The sequence below is a fragment of the Lactuca serriola genome, chromosome 2, assembly GCF_051521515.1.
Source record: "Lactuca serriola cultivar US96UC23 chromosome 2, Lser_US96UC23_V15, whole genome shotgun sequence".
NCBI classification, from domain to species: Eukaryota; Viridiplantae; Streptophyta; class Magnoliopsida; order Asterales; family Asteraceae; genus Lactuca; species Lactuca serriola.
Genome location: NC_136409.1, coordinates 24,593,880 through 24,610,615, shown reverse-complemented (window position 1 = coordinate 24,610,615; position 16,736 = coordinate 24,593,880). Strand labels below are relative to the sequence as shown.

At 44.9% G+C, this 16,736-nt stretch overlaps 2 protein-coding genes across 2 annotated transcripts; both read left to right on the top strand.

The window, feature by feature from the left end:
• The first annotated feature begins 13,922 nt into the window (after window positions 1–13,922).
• LOC145089069 (uncharacterized) lies at window positions 13,923–14,711 on the top strand. Its single transcript, XM_079027566.1, has one exon. It carries the CDS (start codon window positions 13,923–13,925, stop codon window positions 14,709–14,711), a length of 789 nt encoding a protein of 262 aa, XP_078883692.1.
• Window positions 14,712–15,279: 568 nt separating this feature from the next.
• LOC145089068 (uncharacterized) lies at window positions 15,280–16,338 on the top strand. The gene has a single exon (XM_079027565.1). The coding sequence runs from the start codon at window positions 15,280–15,282 to the stop codon at window positions 16,336–16,338; it is 1,059 nt and encodes a 352-aa protein (XP_078883691.1).
• The last annotated feature ends 398 nt before the right edge of the window (window positions 16,339–16,736 follow it).

Here is a 16,736-nt window from a genome sequence, read left to right as displayed (position 1 = left end):
GATGGACGCATTACAGTACACAACAAAATCCTCCATGCCCTCTGGCAGGGCTAAGATGGTCGCCTTGCACAATCTCTGCCTTAGATTCTCGAATGCGGCCTACTGCTCAGGCCCCTAACGAAAGACCACGACCTTCCTCGTTAGCCTGGTTAGGGGTACACCTATCTTGGGGAAATCCTGGATGAATCTCCGATAGTAGCCGGCTAATACTAGGAAACTCCGAATCTCAGATGGAGACCTCGGAACCTCCCATCTCATCACGGCCTCCACTTTGGCCGGGTCCACCGATATCCCGTTCTGGTTGATAAGATGCCTAAGAAACTGCACCTCGCACAACCAGAACGAACACTTGGAGAAGTTAGCATACAAGTTCTCCCTTCTCAAAATATCTGAAACCTCTCGCAGATGCTCCTCATGATCCTCCTACATCTTAGAGTAAACCAAGATATCATCAATAAACACTATCAAATACCGGTCTAACATCGGTCTACACACGCAATTCATGAGGTCCATGAATGCGGCAGGAGCATTGGTGAGCCCGAAGGGCTTCACCATGAACTTGTAGTGGCCATAGCGCGTCCGGAACGCGGTCTTCTGTACATCCTTCTCTCTGACCCTCATCTGATGATATCCTGAACGTAGATCAATCTTGGACAACCAAGATGCTCCCTGTAGATGGTCAAAGAGATCATCGATCCACAGGAGTGGGTAACGGTTCTTCACCGTTACCTTATTCAGCTCCCGATAATCTATACACATCCGATGCGACCCGTCCTTCTTCTTCACAAAAAGAATCGGGGCTCCACAGGGAGAACTACTCGGTCTAATGAATCCCTTGTCTCACAGCTCCTGTAGCTATGTAGACAACTCCTTCATCTCAGGATGAGCCAACCGATACGGTGCCTTGGCTATCGGAGCCGTACCAGGGACTAGGTCGATCCTGAACTCTACTTGTCGCTCCGGAAGTATCCCATGAAGCTCCTCTGGGAACACATCCGCGTAGTCTCGCACCACCGGAACGTCGCTCACCGTCGCCTTACCGCCTCCTGGGCATCCATGACATAAGCGACATATCCTACCCAACCCTGTTGTAGGTAGCGCCTCACCCTCGATGCCGAACATAATGCTGGCCCTCGTTGTGGACTCTCGCCTTGAATCACTAATTCTCCCCCTCTTAGGGTCCTGACTCGCACCAACTGCTGTGCGCTATCTATCAATGCCCCATTGGGGCTCAACCAATCCATGCCTATAATCACTTTGTCCCCTCTCAACGGAATAGGAACTAGGTCTACCAGGTAACGCTCCTCGAACAATCTCAAAACACAATCTCGGAAGACCTCAGATGCTCGCACTGACCGTTCGTCCACAATCTCGACCTCTAGAGGGCAATCCAACATGCCCGAAGACTCAGGAAACTTCTTGCTAAGCGCAAGAGAGATAATGATCGGGTAGCACCCGAATCAAACAATACTTGAACTGGGATACCGTTCACATGGAACGATCCTAAACAAAGCACATACATAACATATCAAAATCACATCAGCATATCATAAAAGCATAAAGAAGAACTCATACCCGTCACGACATCGGGTGCAGCGCGTGCCTCCTCGGTAGTCAACTGGACGAACCGACTCCTCACCACTGGAGCCTCAGCCTTGGCCTGCCGGCAATCAGTAATCCGCTGGGTCGTTGGAGTTGGCGCCTTCAATGGCGCTGTTGCTGTCAACTGGGGGTAGTTGGCCTTCTTGTGGCCCCTCTGGTTGTAGTGGAAACACAACAACTCAGACGTTTGAATAACCGGTGCAGGGGCGGTACAATCCTTACTGAAGTGCCCCGTCTTGCAACACTTGTAGCAGCCCGACGATCCCAATCTACATGCCCCCTCATGTGGTCTACCACATTTCCTGCAGCGGCCTGGTCCTGACTTGCCTTTCGTCCTACGATCTTATCCCTTAGGCTTCTTCCCCAAAGCCCCGGTCGTCTGCCCCTCCTCTACCTTCCTCTTCCGGACATGCTCCAGATTGATCTCCCTCTCCCTTGCCCAGGCAATCATGGAATCCAGGGTAGGGCAAGCTGAAAAACTAACATGCTCCCGAATGTCGGCTCGCAACATGTCATGATAGAGGGTCCTCCTCATATCCTCATATCCCGCATACTGGGGCACCAGAAACGCCCTCTCCCAGAACTGGGCGGTGATCTCCGCCACAGTCTCCGTAGTCTGTCTCATATCCAAAAACTCACTGGCTAACTGTTGGAGCTCCACTGTAGGTGCGAACTCCGCTCTGAACCAGGTCACAAATTCCAGCCATGTCATAGCCTCAATAGCCGAGGCTCTCAATGAGTCACCAACAGACTCCCACCAATCTCTAGCTCTGTCTCTCAAACACCCTGATGCATATCTCACCTTCGACCTCTCCGGGCAGAAGCTAGTCAGCTGTGCAGACTCAATGTACGCAATCCATCGTCTGGCAGCAATGGGGTCCTTCGTCCCATGGAAATCCGGCGCACCACTGCCCCTGAAGTCCTTAAAGGACAGTGTGTGGGGTCCTGACTGGCTGATCACCATGTCACTCCTGAACGCCCATCAGCTCAACAATCCCTTCCTTGATCGACCCAAAGATGATCGGGGTCACATCAAGGATTCCTCTAGTGATCTCAGACGCGAAGAACTCGCGTAGCCTCTCATCCACTGGTTCGGAGCCTGAGCCCGAACCCGATCCCTCTCCTGAGCTACCAACTGCTGGCCTCGGACATAGCACCACCATTATGCAATACATCATGATAACCATTAGTGATACTGGTACATCTAGAGGGATCACACCCATCACAAGTTCCTTGGTCTTGCCTCAGCCTTCCTTAATTCGAGTATGAATCCTCTGCTTTCAGTAGTACGGGCCCATACTACCTTCCATATCTATCCGTACTTTCCTCAAGGTCTGCCTTGACTCCACCAAGTCCCCACTGCTGATCTCTGCTACTCTCATCCTAGGCTTACCCTAGGGAACATCTAACTCCACCCAAACAAGTCCTCAGCTGCTGAAGGCTTTCCTGTAATGCCAATTAGCCATTACCTAAATACAATCATATGCAACGAGGCTCGGATAATCCTTCGAGTAAGGGACTCATCTCTACAACGGTTAGGACTCAGAAAAGAGCTGTGAAATAGGGCCAAATCCAATCCTCTAAGATTATTCAACCCTTATCAAATGTGACTTAACGTATTCACTCAATAGCTAACTCCCATCACTCAAAGTCCCACTAAGAACAAAGCAAGCAACATTCAGACAGAAGGGAACGATCTCAAGCAATCCTATCCTCATAACAGGAAACTGTACTAGCATACAATGTTGAGCTCATACTACCAGGCATAACCTAATAGGCTATCCAATTACTGTCTACTCAATACTAGCATGCAAATCTCATAAGCTGAAGCACATAACTCAGGCACATAAGGCATCATTCCTAGATCCTTAGTCCTATTCTAGCATGTTGTTCTACTGAAACTGATAAACATAATATAAACTTGTATGGGTACTTTGGGGAATACTTACTTGAGCTCAGCCGGTCGCGCACATCACAAACTTTGTTCTTTCCCAAAACTCTTTTATCTTAGCTTTTAAGAATAATTCCTTATTCACATGTATATGTGAGTCAAGTGAAGGACTAAGGGATCAAGTACACATTCTTGTGCACTGATCAAGTCCACCACAAAATATCGATAAGACTATTTGTAATGATTTACTAAAGTTTAGTAAATATGATTATAATTATAGGTTTAAGTATAATTCTGAAGCATTGGAAAAGTTTCGATGTATGGAAGAATGAATGAGAAGAATCAAATTAGGCAGAAGGATAAAAGTTTCTCAAATCTGAAAAGATGGGAGAGTTGTAACGACCCAATTTTCAAGTCCAAAAATTTCATTTTTATTTAACTGGCTCATAAAAACATTCATAAGAAAATATTGTGAAATCACATCATCTCATAAAACAATGTATCATGTCTGAAAACCCAAGTGATAAAATTAGTAACATGTCAGAGTACAATCCCAGAATATCCATAGTACGGAAAACAATAAGTGTGTGTATGATGTGCTGCTACCGCGACAGCTCCTTCCCCTTCGTTGAAGAGGTACCTAAAACAAAACTGTAAACTATAAGCACGAAGCTTAGTGAGTTCCCCCATCGTACCACATACCATACAATCACATAGCATACATACTTCCGGGCAATTCTGGGGTGCCTGACCTACCCGGTACGACCATTCTAGGGTGCCGACCTACCCGTACGACCATTCTGGGGTGCCGACCTACCTTTGCGCCCATTCTGGGGTGTCGTCCTACCCGTGTCAAGCCATTCTGGGATGTTGACCTACCCATGTCAAGCCATTCTAGGGTGCTGACCTACCCGTCGGTCCTAACAACCGACCCTTAGGGACTATTCAACCCCTACTGCTACTATCACATATATCATAACATAAACATACTATCAGACATATTTGGGGTGTCCAAACTACCTTTTGGTCCTAACAACCGAACTTGGGGACTATTCCCCTCCTACTACCACTATCACATATAACATATCATGCCAACATATAAACATATCATCACATACTGTCAGACATATCTGGGGTGTCTGACCTACCCTTCGGTCCTAACAACCGAACTCTACTACTATCACATATAACATATCATGCCAGGATATAACATATCAGGTAGTAGCAAACCTAGATGATATCACAAATACAATCATCTAATCATACAACTCCTACTAGTGGGCCGGCATTATGGCCGTAGACCCACCGCTACTGGAAGGTAACTCACCTCGAACGAGTAGTTGCTGATAATCTGTGCGGGAAACCTCTATCTGCTGCTGCTTCAGAAATCCTCTGGCTGTAATCCCCACAAAACACTCAGTCAGAAACCGATATCAACTCTTGGGGTAAAATGACTATTTTACCCCCAACCAAGTCCAAGTCAAAGTCAACTGTCAGTTGACCCGACTCGCTGAGTTGGGCCGTCAACTCGTCGAGTGCCTAACTCTTTTCCCGTCCTTATCCACAACTCGACTCGTCGAGTTTGGCAACAACTCGACGATTTCCTCCTCTATATGAATATCGAATGAACCTTCATCTGACTCACCAAGTTGTATGAACAACTCGTCGAATTCACCTTCATCTGATGAACAAGTTCTGACCTTGAGTCGCCGAGTTATATGAATAACTCGTCGAGTTTATCTTCATCCATAAGGAGATTGCCTTGGACTCGCCGAGTCTGTTCTAGCACTCGTCGATCCCATGAACTCCAGGTCTAAGGCTAAGTCCAATACATTGGGTCACTCCTTCAGACCTTCTACAATCCTTCTAACACCCAACTGAGTTCTTTTGACCCTCAATAGATATGGGACTTTATGCCTTGGACACGTCGAGTCCCAAGAACGGACTCGCCGAGTCGATAACGTCCACACCCTAAATCCTCGATTTATGATGCACAACCTTTGACCAAAAGATAGATCGAAAACCCTGAGCTCGATCTAGCACGTAAAGTTTCGAACTTTACGTGCATGCATCGGACTTTTGAGCCCAAAAGGATCTAAATTGGCTCTTATGTTGCATTGGACCTTCCTTGGGTGCAAAAGCAACCCAAATCTGCCTTGTGACTCCTCCCAAGACTTAGATCCGAAGTCTTGACCCCCAACCATGTTTGCAATCATGGTTGGCTACCTCATATGGCTTAAAAAGTAAATCTTCCCCAAAAAGGGATCTAACAAACAAGCAAGCACAGACTTTATACCTTTCAAAGACTACAAATGATGAACCAAACTCGAATCCTTCAGTCTCCTCTTGATCTTTCTATGCTCTTCCTTCTTCCTTGAGGTCAAAACCCACTAAAAATCACTCAAAAGCCTTAGATCTTGCACCAAAACACTTAGGGTTTGCTAGGGAGGGTTTCTGGGAGCAATAGGGATGAGTGGTGGCTGAAAGAGATGATTAAATAGGGTGCAAACCCTCAAATTAGGGTTTTGTCCAGTCAGAGCCTACTCGTAGAGTCCGGGACCCAACTCAACGAGTCCATCACTTAACTCCCGCTTCCCATCCCGCTTCTACTCAGCGAGTGGGTCCTTCAACTCGCAGAGTCCCAGGTCAAAAATGAAAAATACTAAAATGAAAATACATACCAAGAACCAGGTGCTACAAGAGTACTTTAGTGTCAATTTTTGTGATCATCTCAATGGTTAAGAAACCATATCACAATTGGTCCTCTAAGGACATCTTATTGCATTCTTATGACTAAGAAGAGGAATCTTGAATTGTTGAAATGGTTAAATCAAGAAGATGAGTCTTACTTCGTTCCAAAACAACTCCAAGACTGTAAGTTAGTGACATATCTTAAAGAAAGGTTTAAAACACTTGTCGAATGTAAGAGTAAAAGTGTCCTACTCTTGTACATTTGAAATTGGTAAGTTGTGATGTTTTGGATAAAACAAAGACCAACTTAGGCCAATTGTGTGAAGTGTTTGTCTTGATAAAGAATCCACACAATCTCTTGAATATTTGGCAAGATAGCCTTATATGTCAAAAGTACAGTGGGAGTCTTAAAGATCCTGGAAGAATTTCAAGATCTAATCAAGAATAAAAGCCTATAGTTTGACACTAGCACACGACGTGAGGTTTATAACCTATCGTGTTGACATATTCCTACTTCTGTGCCCATTCCAGTGAAAGTTGGCTTTGCATATGAGTTCTAAGAGTTCTCAATTGAGTGAATAACAACTTGGAAGCAATGGCAGGCCCTTGTGCTGCCAGGTGGCAAGAAGTTAAGACTACACTAGTTCAATCCATATGAGTTTGGATTTTTCATTAATCGTGTCTTGTGATTATGGTTTTGACAAATTCACATGGATAGGAACACATACACCATAAAATCTAAGTGTCATAAGGTTTATCTCCGATTCATGAAAATGATGGTGAGGAAATGCTTTCACTAAGTAGATTTTAGGTAGATGGAAAGTGTGATATTCGCATTCTCAAAGTCGTTAGTGGAGCGTGTGTGGTTAACCGACACACTAACATGGACTTGTGAGGAATGGAAAATGGTCTAAACAATTGAGACTATGATTACGACATCTCTTTTCATTGTTCTGAAATTATTTAGAGACACATGTGAGCTATCTAAGGAAAGGTGTGTGATATTGATAAACTTTTATCAAAGCATCTCGTATTAGAAGTTTGAACTTTGGTAAGAAAGTCAATAAAGTATTGATTTCTAGAAGTCCAGCTGATTTCTGAGTACATGTCAAAGCTAGTGGGAGCATGAGTGTATTGATAATAATCATCATGTTAGTGGGAGCTTGATAATTATGATAAAGGTTGCAAGTTAGCAATGTTAATTATAGAAAACAAAAGTTTCAATTCGTAGAGTTGTAGGGGTTGAAAAGTTGTTTTTTTATAATTCAGGGTGAGGAAATTATACTTCATTTCAATTCTAAAAGCTTAGATTGAGGTTTTAATCATGTTTAGTCAAGTATATATATGAATTTTGTGTTGGAATGGCTCAACATAAGGAAATTCTATATATGGGTCTATTATTTGCATTCTAAATTTCGATTATGATTACGACATCCCTTTTCATAATCTGAATTATGATAACTTGGAAAATAGAAATATTGTAGCAAAAGGACTGGTCTAGTATCATGTCTTTATGTGAGACATCATGAATTGTGTCCCATATGCATCGGATATAGGATCGATTACGTGTGATATAATATTCATCCTTTCTAAATTTTCCAAATGACTGGGTCATTAAGAAGGGAAAAGGTCTAGAATTGGATATGACTAAAAGGATTAAGCAATTGTCGAGGACAATCTAAGGTTTACCAAAGATTGGTTGCTCAGGGACAATTAAAAGTAAAGTGTTAATTTTGGAAGGACCATATTGACATATTCCGAAAAGAGGCAACTCTTGTTCAAGAGTAATACTCAAAAGAGGAATATGGAAATGTTCCCATAGGTGGAAATTATTCATTAAATAAGTGTAGGATTAGGAAACTTAATGCAAGAAGAAGGTTCAAGGGCAATGAACTTTGAATATGAGACTTCGGTTCCATGGAGTTGGTCTCCATTGGAATACTTTGCAATGTATGTTGACAAGTCTTTGTGACTTTGTGCATAATCATTAAAAGAGGACCAATGCATATAAGTTTAGAATCTAACAGATCTAGTTAAATGGTAGGAATTTGGAATTCTTGCATTTGCAGTAAGGAATTGGGAGTGTGAAATGAGAATCATTGGAATTATGTTCAATCGATCTATTTCACAAAGTAAAGATCATAGACAAACTTAATATGCATACTTGGTGTATAACATGACTAGTGTTTAGAAAAACATAGTGTACATTCTTGGAGCATGGGACAACTATTGTCTTAATTCAAATATAAAGCCGATAGTTTGAAACAGTATGCAATGAATGATGGATAATCAATATGGTGATAAATAAAAGATTTTTTTACTTATATTCATAAGTTTTGAGACCATATTGGATTCGATTATTCTTGTGTTTCACTTTGCATGTTTTGACTTTCAGAATAACTAGGTCGTTCTTCCTGATTGACTAAGTTATTCAAACCATCCATAGTCGGTCACATGTTGGAAGTAGATATGAATCAAGATTGTCATGGGTTGGCTTGTAGAGGTTTAAGATGTTGGAAAAAATGGTGCTACAACACTCATGAGTGCTCATAAGTTCTGAGTATTGGATTCAACCCACGCTCATTGGAATCACTTCATGGATTTTATCATGAGTGATCATGAGATGATAATATCTTATATTCTTCAAACCTAGAGATATGAGTTGTTACTTTGAGTTGGTTATACATTGATTGCACGAAACCGCATTGGTAACTCGATGTTATAAAACGTGCCTTTGTGTATGATTCAACAAGTAGTATAACACGCCATATGAGTCGAAGTTTATCCATTCCTTTTCCCTTCGTGATAAAAGCGATATATGTGGGCCCCTCGATGATTTAATGATGATACATGTGAGTGCTTGGCCAAGCCAGGACTGATTTGATCTGTTCAATCAGTCAGTCATCATGAATCAGAAATTAGGAAACAACAAATGGACAGAGAGAATGATTTTAATCCATGTTTGAGTCCATACGATAATATCTAGAATGGAGGAATATATGGTCCCTTATCTAATGGACAAGTCATTGACAAAGGTCAGAGTTCGACAGTGGCTTTTGAGAGCTACGATTTCCAGTTGGTTTTTGAAGTCATACGCAATAATAGTTTTAGGCTTATCCAAGTGGGAGACTGATGGATTAGTGTCTAAGTCCCTAACTATATTTGGTATGTACTTGACCCGACTCGGCATGGCCCATTTGGGTTGCATGGCATCATGCATTTGGATAGACTAAAATGAGAGAAATAATACTTAAGGTTTGGTAATATATTATAAGTTCTAATATATTAATAAGATTATTTAATTAGTATTCAGCAAGAATTAATTTGGAATTAATTAAGTAATCAAAAGGAGACTAATTAAATATATGGGTTGATTGTGTAAATCCTCTATACTTGTATAGTAGGCTAATGCTCCATGGATTATCAAGTTGGGCTAAAACCCATAGGATGCTCCATGGTGTTTTTGTACCCATGGATCATGGAAATGAAAGTCCATGACAATAAGGGTTTACATGGTGTAACCCTAATTGTGACACACTATATAAGCATCTTATTCTTGTCACAATCGACCACCTTGAGAGACTATTAAGGAATGGTGAGGGCTAGCCGATTTCATGAAGTGTATCATTTCTCTCTAAATTATTCCAAGTGCATTTCATGTTGTGTGAACCATTTAAGGTGTCACACTTGGGGCACTAGGCTCTCGAGCTTCATGGAGTTAAGATACATCAACAAGGTATGAATTTCTATCTAGTTTATTATTCAAGTATCAAAAGATTGTATGCTAGTTAGGGTAATACCTTGGAATATTCATATTTGCATGTATAATAAAGAAAACATAGATCCAAGGTATTTAGGGTTGCATGTACACTTAGGAGTGTTAGAATGCTCAAAACTTGACAAAAAATTCATAAGTTTCTTTTATATAAACCTATGTTACGAATTCTTTGCAAAACAATATAAAAGTCGGAACATGATACACACAGAACTAAGATAACATAGTTCGATTGACACTCAACTTATAACCACTACTAACGACTTACCACAATTTCACCTTTTAAACCTTATGACAGAATGATACCTCCATGTAGACCAATAAGGCGTGCCATCAACAACACATCAGCAAATCCACCACCTTCGCCACCACCATAATATGACCCTGTTGTTGTCCAGGTTGCTGTAACAGCCGCAGTGACAGCCGATATGGCTCAAATCCACGCAAGTTGTGCTAGTGGATCTGGTAGTGGTGTCAACCCATGGACACCCAAGGGCGTGTTCCTATAAAGACTTGACCAAATGAATACCCAAATCCTTTAATGGAAGCGGGGGAGCCATTGCCCTAATGAAATGGTTCAAGAAAACATAGTCTATTTTTGAGATATGCACATGTCCAGAAGAGAGCAAAGTGAAGTTTGTTGCCTGCACCCTCTCTGACAAGGCCTTTACATGATGGAATGGCCATGTCAAGTCACTGACCCTTATAGTGGCTAACTCAAGGGGATGGGAGAACTTAAGGCAATGATGATGGAAGAGTATTGCCCGAGGGGCAAAGTGCAAAAGCTGGAGCAAGAGCTTTGGAACCTCGCCATGACAAGCTTTGACATAGTATCCTACACTAATAGATTCAGCGACCTAGCATCACTATGTCCCAGGATGGTTGCCCCAGAGAGTAAGAAAGTAGAGAGATGCATCTGGGGACTATCCCCTCATATTCAAGGGAATGTATTGGTTTTAAGCCCTATTACTTTCGATAGCGCCAAACGCTTGGCCTAGAGACTCATCGACCATGGAGTCCGCTAAGGCGTGATGACCCCTGTTCCTGAGCCAACCAAAAGGAGTGACTATAAGCAAAAGTCTTGGAGAAGAAAAAGGGACAACCAAAAAAAGAGCCCTCAAAGAAACAACAGATTTTTCCTAGAAAATGATAATGCTAAATAATGTCCCAGAAGATGAAGTCACTCCATCCGCCCCCAAACATTTCAGTTGTCCTGGTATGGGGATGTCACATATGCCTAGAAGATGATAATGCTCATGAATCTTCCAGAAGATGTTGTATAGCGGGTTATGATTGGTTGACATCCTTCATGGGCCTATGGAGTAATGGGCTTGGCCCATTAGGGTTTTAGGTCTGATCCCTCAAGTATAAATAGGGATGCATGCTTGGTCATTTAGTATATGGAAATCTTGACTGATAGGCAAGTCTATGTGTAACTGTAGTTGTAACCTCTATGTTGAGAGCTTTGAAATAAAGAATACTCCCCTCCTTCCTATGGACATAGGTCACTGATGGTGTGCCTAGGGCAGCACAGCAGAACCACGTCCAAGCCCTAGAGTCGGGCACACCAGCCAGGCTCAGCCCAGCAGGCTTAGCGCCCGCTGCGCCCCCGGGAGCGAAACGTACAGGCGAAAGGCTTGCGCCCGCCAAGTAACGCTCCTCGCTCCAAGACAAAAGATACGGTCAGGAGACAAAGGGCAGGATCAGAGCATTACCGTCGGAGCCAATGAGAGCGCTCTAGTGGTTGAGGGCGCACGACCCTCCAATCAGCGCCTCTGACCTTGTCTCCTCCAAAAGTGCTCCTGTCTGGTATGGACCAGGCAGGAACGCTAGGTATAAAAGGATGTGCACACCAGACCAGTGAGGTAAGCTCTCTAACTGATCTTGAGAGAACAAACACAAACCCTAAAATCATCCTAACTTCACCGTCGGAGCGTTCTCCCGGGAACCCCTCCCGGGAAGCGGCTGACGACCCTTGTTCTTTGTGATCTTGCAGTTATAATCAGGCAACAGAGAAGATCTCATCCCAGAGTCAGAAGCAAGGTCTCATACAGGACAAGGTTCCATCATTTGGCGCCATCCGTTTGTGAGACGAAGAACACAAACAAAAGCATGAAAGCAAGCATCAATGGCGTCCAACGGTAGTGAGGGACGACCAATTAGTCCCATACGTCCTATGACGACGTTGGACGAAACGCCACCGCCTACAGCGACCAACATGCCAGTTTTGGGTGAAGGAAGTTCTACAACAACCACCGGAAATATTTCGCAACCGTTGTTTTATCAGCAAGGAACAACTTCGGTGGAGCTACTTTCGCCTACACAGCTTCAGATGCCGCCGTTCTTTGCGCCGCCGCTGCAATAGGCGCGAACAGTTCACTCAACCGCCCCTCCGTCGAGCCAGATTTTCAACCTTTCACCGTCATTCGTAACACCTACATCGTTCCAGACGACTGGCGGACAGAGTTCCACAACGCTACTACCACCATTGGCGCAAACCATGATGAACCATTCACCACCCGTCTACACGACGGTTGGAGCATGGACTGGACCAACTATTCCCCCAAACAACAGCTTACAACATCTGATAGTGATCAACCCTGTTACATCCATGCACCCTTTATCCACTAGCTATCTCCTCCAGTTACCATTCCAGCCATACCCCTTTTATGGACCAAGTTCAGGCTACCTTACGCCCCTACATCATGGAATGAGTTCGCAATACCAGCAAGGGACGTCAACTGCTCCAAACCAGGATGATTTTTCCCGGAGCGTAACATCTCCGTTTGTTAAAGAGCTGTTGGATTACGAAATACCAAACACTACAAAGCTCCCGACGCTTCAAACGTACAATGGAACTACCGACCCGGATAGCCACATTGATACATATGAATGGACGATGACGTCGCTAAAGCTCAACGAGAAGTTTTGGTGCACATACTTCCCGACGACACTCGATGGCAACGCCGACACATGGTTCAAAGCGCTATAACCGGGCAGCATTTCAAACTTCGCTCAGCTCAAGTACCTTTTCCTCACCAACTTCATGCAGTTACGGAAATACAAAGGCGATTCTCATTCAATTATAGGCTGTAAACAAAGGGAGGGGGAGACTGTTCGAGAATACTTTACAAGGTTCATAAACGCTACGCTGGATGTACCGGGGCATGACGAAGGGATCATCGTTGGTGCTTTCACATGGGGACTCCTGCATGGGCCCCTCTCGCAAAAACTCATGGGAAAGAAGCCTCTAACACGAGCTGAGTTGAAAGAAAGAGTGGAGCGATACCTGCGGCAGGAAGATGGTGAAGCAGCCAAGCAGGCGTACTTGAATGCTATGGCGACTAGGCGTCACCACCCGACCCACACGGATTTCCGGGGGGGGGGAGAAAGACACTATGGCCAAGCAAAAAGACCACCGCCACGTTTCCGACCATTTATTAAAGACGACAGACGGGGTCGCTGCCCAGAAGTATATGCAATGTATGAGAAACAGCAGCCAACCAAGTCACCTAAGAGTCGGTACTGTGAGTACCACAAAAGCAAAACGCATGATACAACTAGTTGTTCGGTACTAAAGAAGGAGACGGAGGAGAAACAACTTAAAGGAGACCTGGTGGAGGTGGCGCGAAGCCTACGCGCCAAATTCGATGCTGAGAACGCCAAGGGTCCACCCTGCGAAGGAGTTCAGCCCAAGGAGATATTCATGATACGCAACAAAAGAAGTAGGGAGGAACAGTGAAGCGAGCAAGTCATTGGTAAACCGTCAGCACGCGCACTCACGTTCTCCATATAGGATCCCCGGCTGGACGGCTGGAGAGGTGACAACCCTCTAATAATACAGGCATCCATCAAAGACGTGACTATCCATAGGGTCTATGTCAACACCGGGAGTTCAGCAGACATCATCTATGAGCATTGTTTCCGGCTCTTCTGGATCGCTGGAAAGATAATTTGCGACCTATGACGGGTAGGCTGGTGGGATTCACCGGCCACAGCCTGTGGCCGTTGGGCACGATCCACCTCCCCTTAACAATCACTAGCCACGACAAGCAGCGGAAGAAGACCGCCCTGATAGACTTTGTGGTCATTCGACACTCGGCGGAGCACAACATCATCTTAGGGAGGACTGCCCTCTTGAAGCTAGGGGTCGTACCTTCAACCATGCATGGGATCATGAAATTCGACACACCAAAAGGCGAAGCCACGATTTTGGCCACCCCGCCCAGAGAATTGCGGTGCTATACAGTTATGAAGCCAGCGGAAATAACCAAAGGGCCCAAGAGGCCCAGGGGCGACCCTGCAAAAGGGAAGGATGTAATCAATGAGGGATACCCCGACCAGCCGGTCAATGTTGGAAGCGACCTCCCAAGCCACACAAGAAGAACACTGGTCGATCTGCTCAAACGCTATAAACATGTATTCGCTTGGACCCCCACGGATATGGTGGGGGTAGAAAGGAAAGTCATTGAACATAAACTAATGATCAAACCGGGGGTAAAAGAGGTTAAGCAGAAGAAGAGGGTACAAGGAGGAGACCGTAACAGGGCGATCAATGCAAAAGTGTCCAAGCTGACGGAGTCCAGAATAGTAAGGGAGGCGATGTTCCCAACGTGGATTGCAAACCCAGTTATGGTCTGCAAGCAGGATGGGTCGTGGCGCATGTGCATCGACTTTTCTGATCTAAACAAGGCATGCCCTAAGGATTGCTACCCACTCCCCGAAATCGATCAAAAGGTAGAGTCGCTCTAGGGATTTAAGCTAAAATGCTTCTTGGATGCATACAAAGGGTATCACCAGATATTGATGAGCAAAGAAGATGAAGAGAAAACAGCCTTCTATACAGACCATGGCACGTTCTGCTACACCAAGATGCCTTTCGGGTTAAAGAATGCAGGGGCGACATACCAGCGGCTTGTCGACTCGATATTCGCCAAGCAAATTGGAAGGAATATTGAGGTGTATGTAGATGATATGGTGATTAAGAGTACAAATGAAGAAAAGATGCTGCAAGACATCGAAGAGACTTTCAAAACATGAGAGGTGGCCAAGATGAAACTAAACCCAGCCAAATGCATGTTTGGAGTGGAAGAGGGGCAATTCTTGGGCTACTATGTTACTAGACAAGGCGTTCAGCCTAGCCCGACCAAGGTCGATGATTTCATCGAGACGCCAACCCCAAACTCTCTTAGAGATGCACAAGGTCTGAACGGGAAGCTCACAGCTCTAAGCATGTTCATCTCGAAATATGCCGACAAGGCTATGCCACTATTCCACACCTTAAAGGGATGCATCGAGAAAAACAATTTCCACTGGACGAATGAAGCTGAGAAGACGCTCCAGAGAATCAAGGCACAAGCAACAGACTCTAGAAACTCCTATCCACGGAGAAACATTACAAATGTATCTCTCGACATCAGGCGAAGCAATATCATCGTTATTGGCTGTGGAAAGAGTAGGGGAGCAGAGACCGGTATACTTTGTTAGCAGAGCGCTGCAGGGACCAGAACTCAACTATCCCACATTGGAAAAATTGATGCTGGCACTCATCTACGCTGCGAGACGATTAAGGCGATACTTCCAGGCACATCAAATCGAGGTACTCACAAGCTACCCCATTAAACAGATCTTGCTTAAGCCAGATATGTCGGGTCGGCTGGCCAAGTGGGCAATTGAATTGGGAGAGCACGATATAAACTACCGCCCAAGAACAAGTATCAAAGGGCAGGCGCTTGCTAATTTCTTACTAGAAATTCCTGACGGAGCGAACCCGACGAAAGAAAAGGTGTGGGTAGTTGAAGAGGCCCCTACCGGCGATGGTTCATGGACCCTATACACGGACGAAGCGTCCAGCAGGGAAGGCTCGGGGGCGGGGCTGATCCTGACTAGCCCAGAAGGAGAAGAGGTAACCTACGTCCTCCGTTTCGATTTCCTTACATCGAACAACGAGGCGGAGTACGAGGCGCTGCTTGCAGGGCTGCGACTCGCCAAACAGATGGGAGCGAAAGCTGTAACAGCACTAACTGACTCAAGGTTAGCAGCGAACCAAGTCAATGGGAGTTTCGAGGTAAGAGACCAAAGAATGGGAAAGTATGTAAAGATGGTAAAGCAACTGGTAGGATCATTCGGCCAATTTACAATCAAGCAGATACCCAGAAGTGAGAACAAGGGGGCATACGCTTTGAGCAAGCTAGCGTCCACTTGTTTTGACCACCTGTCAAAGAAAGTTTTAGTGGAGATGCTCCGGGAGAGAAGCATTGATGAACAGCAGGTGAACATCCTGACCCCCGCTGGGCCTACATGGATGACACCGTTCCGGGAATACCTCCAGAGAGGAGTGTTGTCGGACGACCATGCAAGGCCAGAAAAATACATATAAAGGCGCCCTCATACGCAATGGTGAACGGGGAATTGTACAAGAAGGGATTCACGTCTCCATGGCTAAAATGTGTAGATCAAGCCAAGGGGAGAGAGATATTGCAGGAAGCACACTCAGGGCAGGTAGGCGCACACGAAGGGGCGAGGGCTTTAACAGGAAAGGTGCTACGAATGGGGGTATACTAGCCGACGATACATCAAGACGCGGTAGAAGTAACAGAGAAATGTGGGGAGTGTCAGTCTTACGCCCCAGTCCAGGCGGAACCCCCGGCCCCGCTAAGCAACATATCCAGCCCATGGCCTTTCTACCAGTGGGGCATAGACATAGTGGGTCCATTCCCAAAAGCACCAGGGAAGCTGAAGAATATGGTGGTAGCCGTGGATTACTTCACAAAATGG

Coding starts and splice junctions, on each gene's coding strand:
- LOC145089068 (XM_079027565.1), top strand. CDS start 15,280: ATGAAGCTGAGAAGACGCTCCAGAGAATCAAGGCACAAGCAACAGACT.
- LOC145089069 (XM_079027566.1), top strand. CDS start 13,923: ATGACGGGTAGGCTGGTGGGATTCACCGGCCACAGCCTGTGGCCGTTG.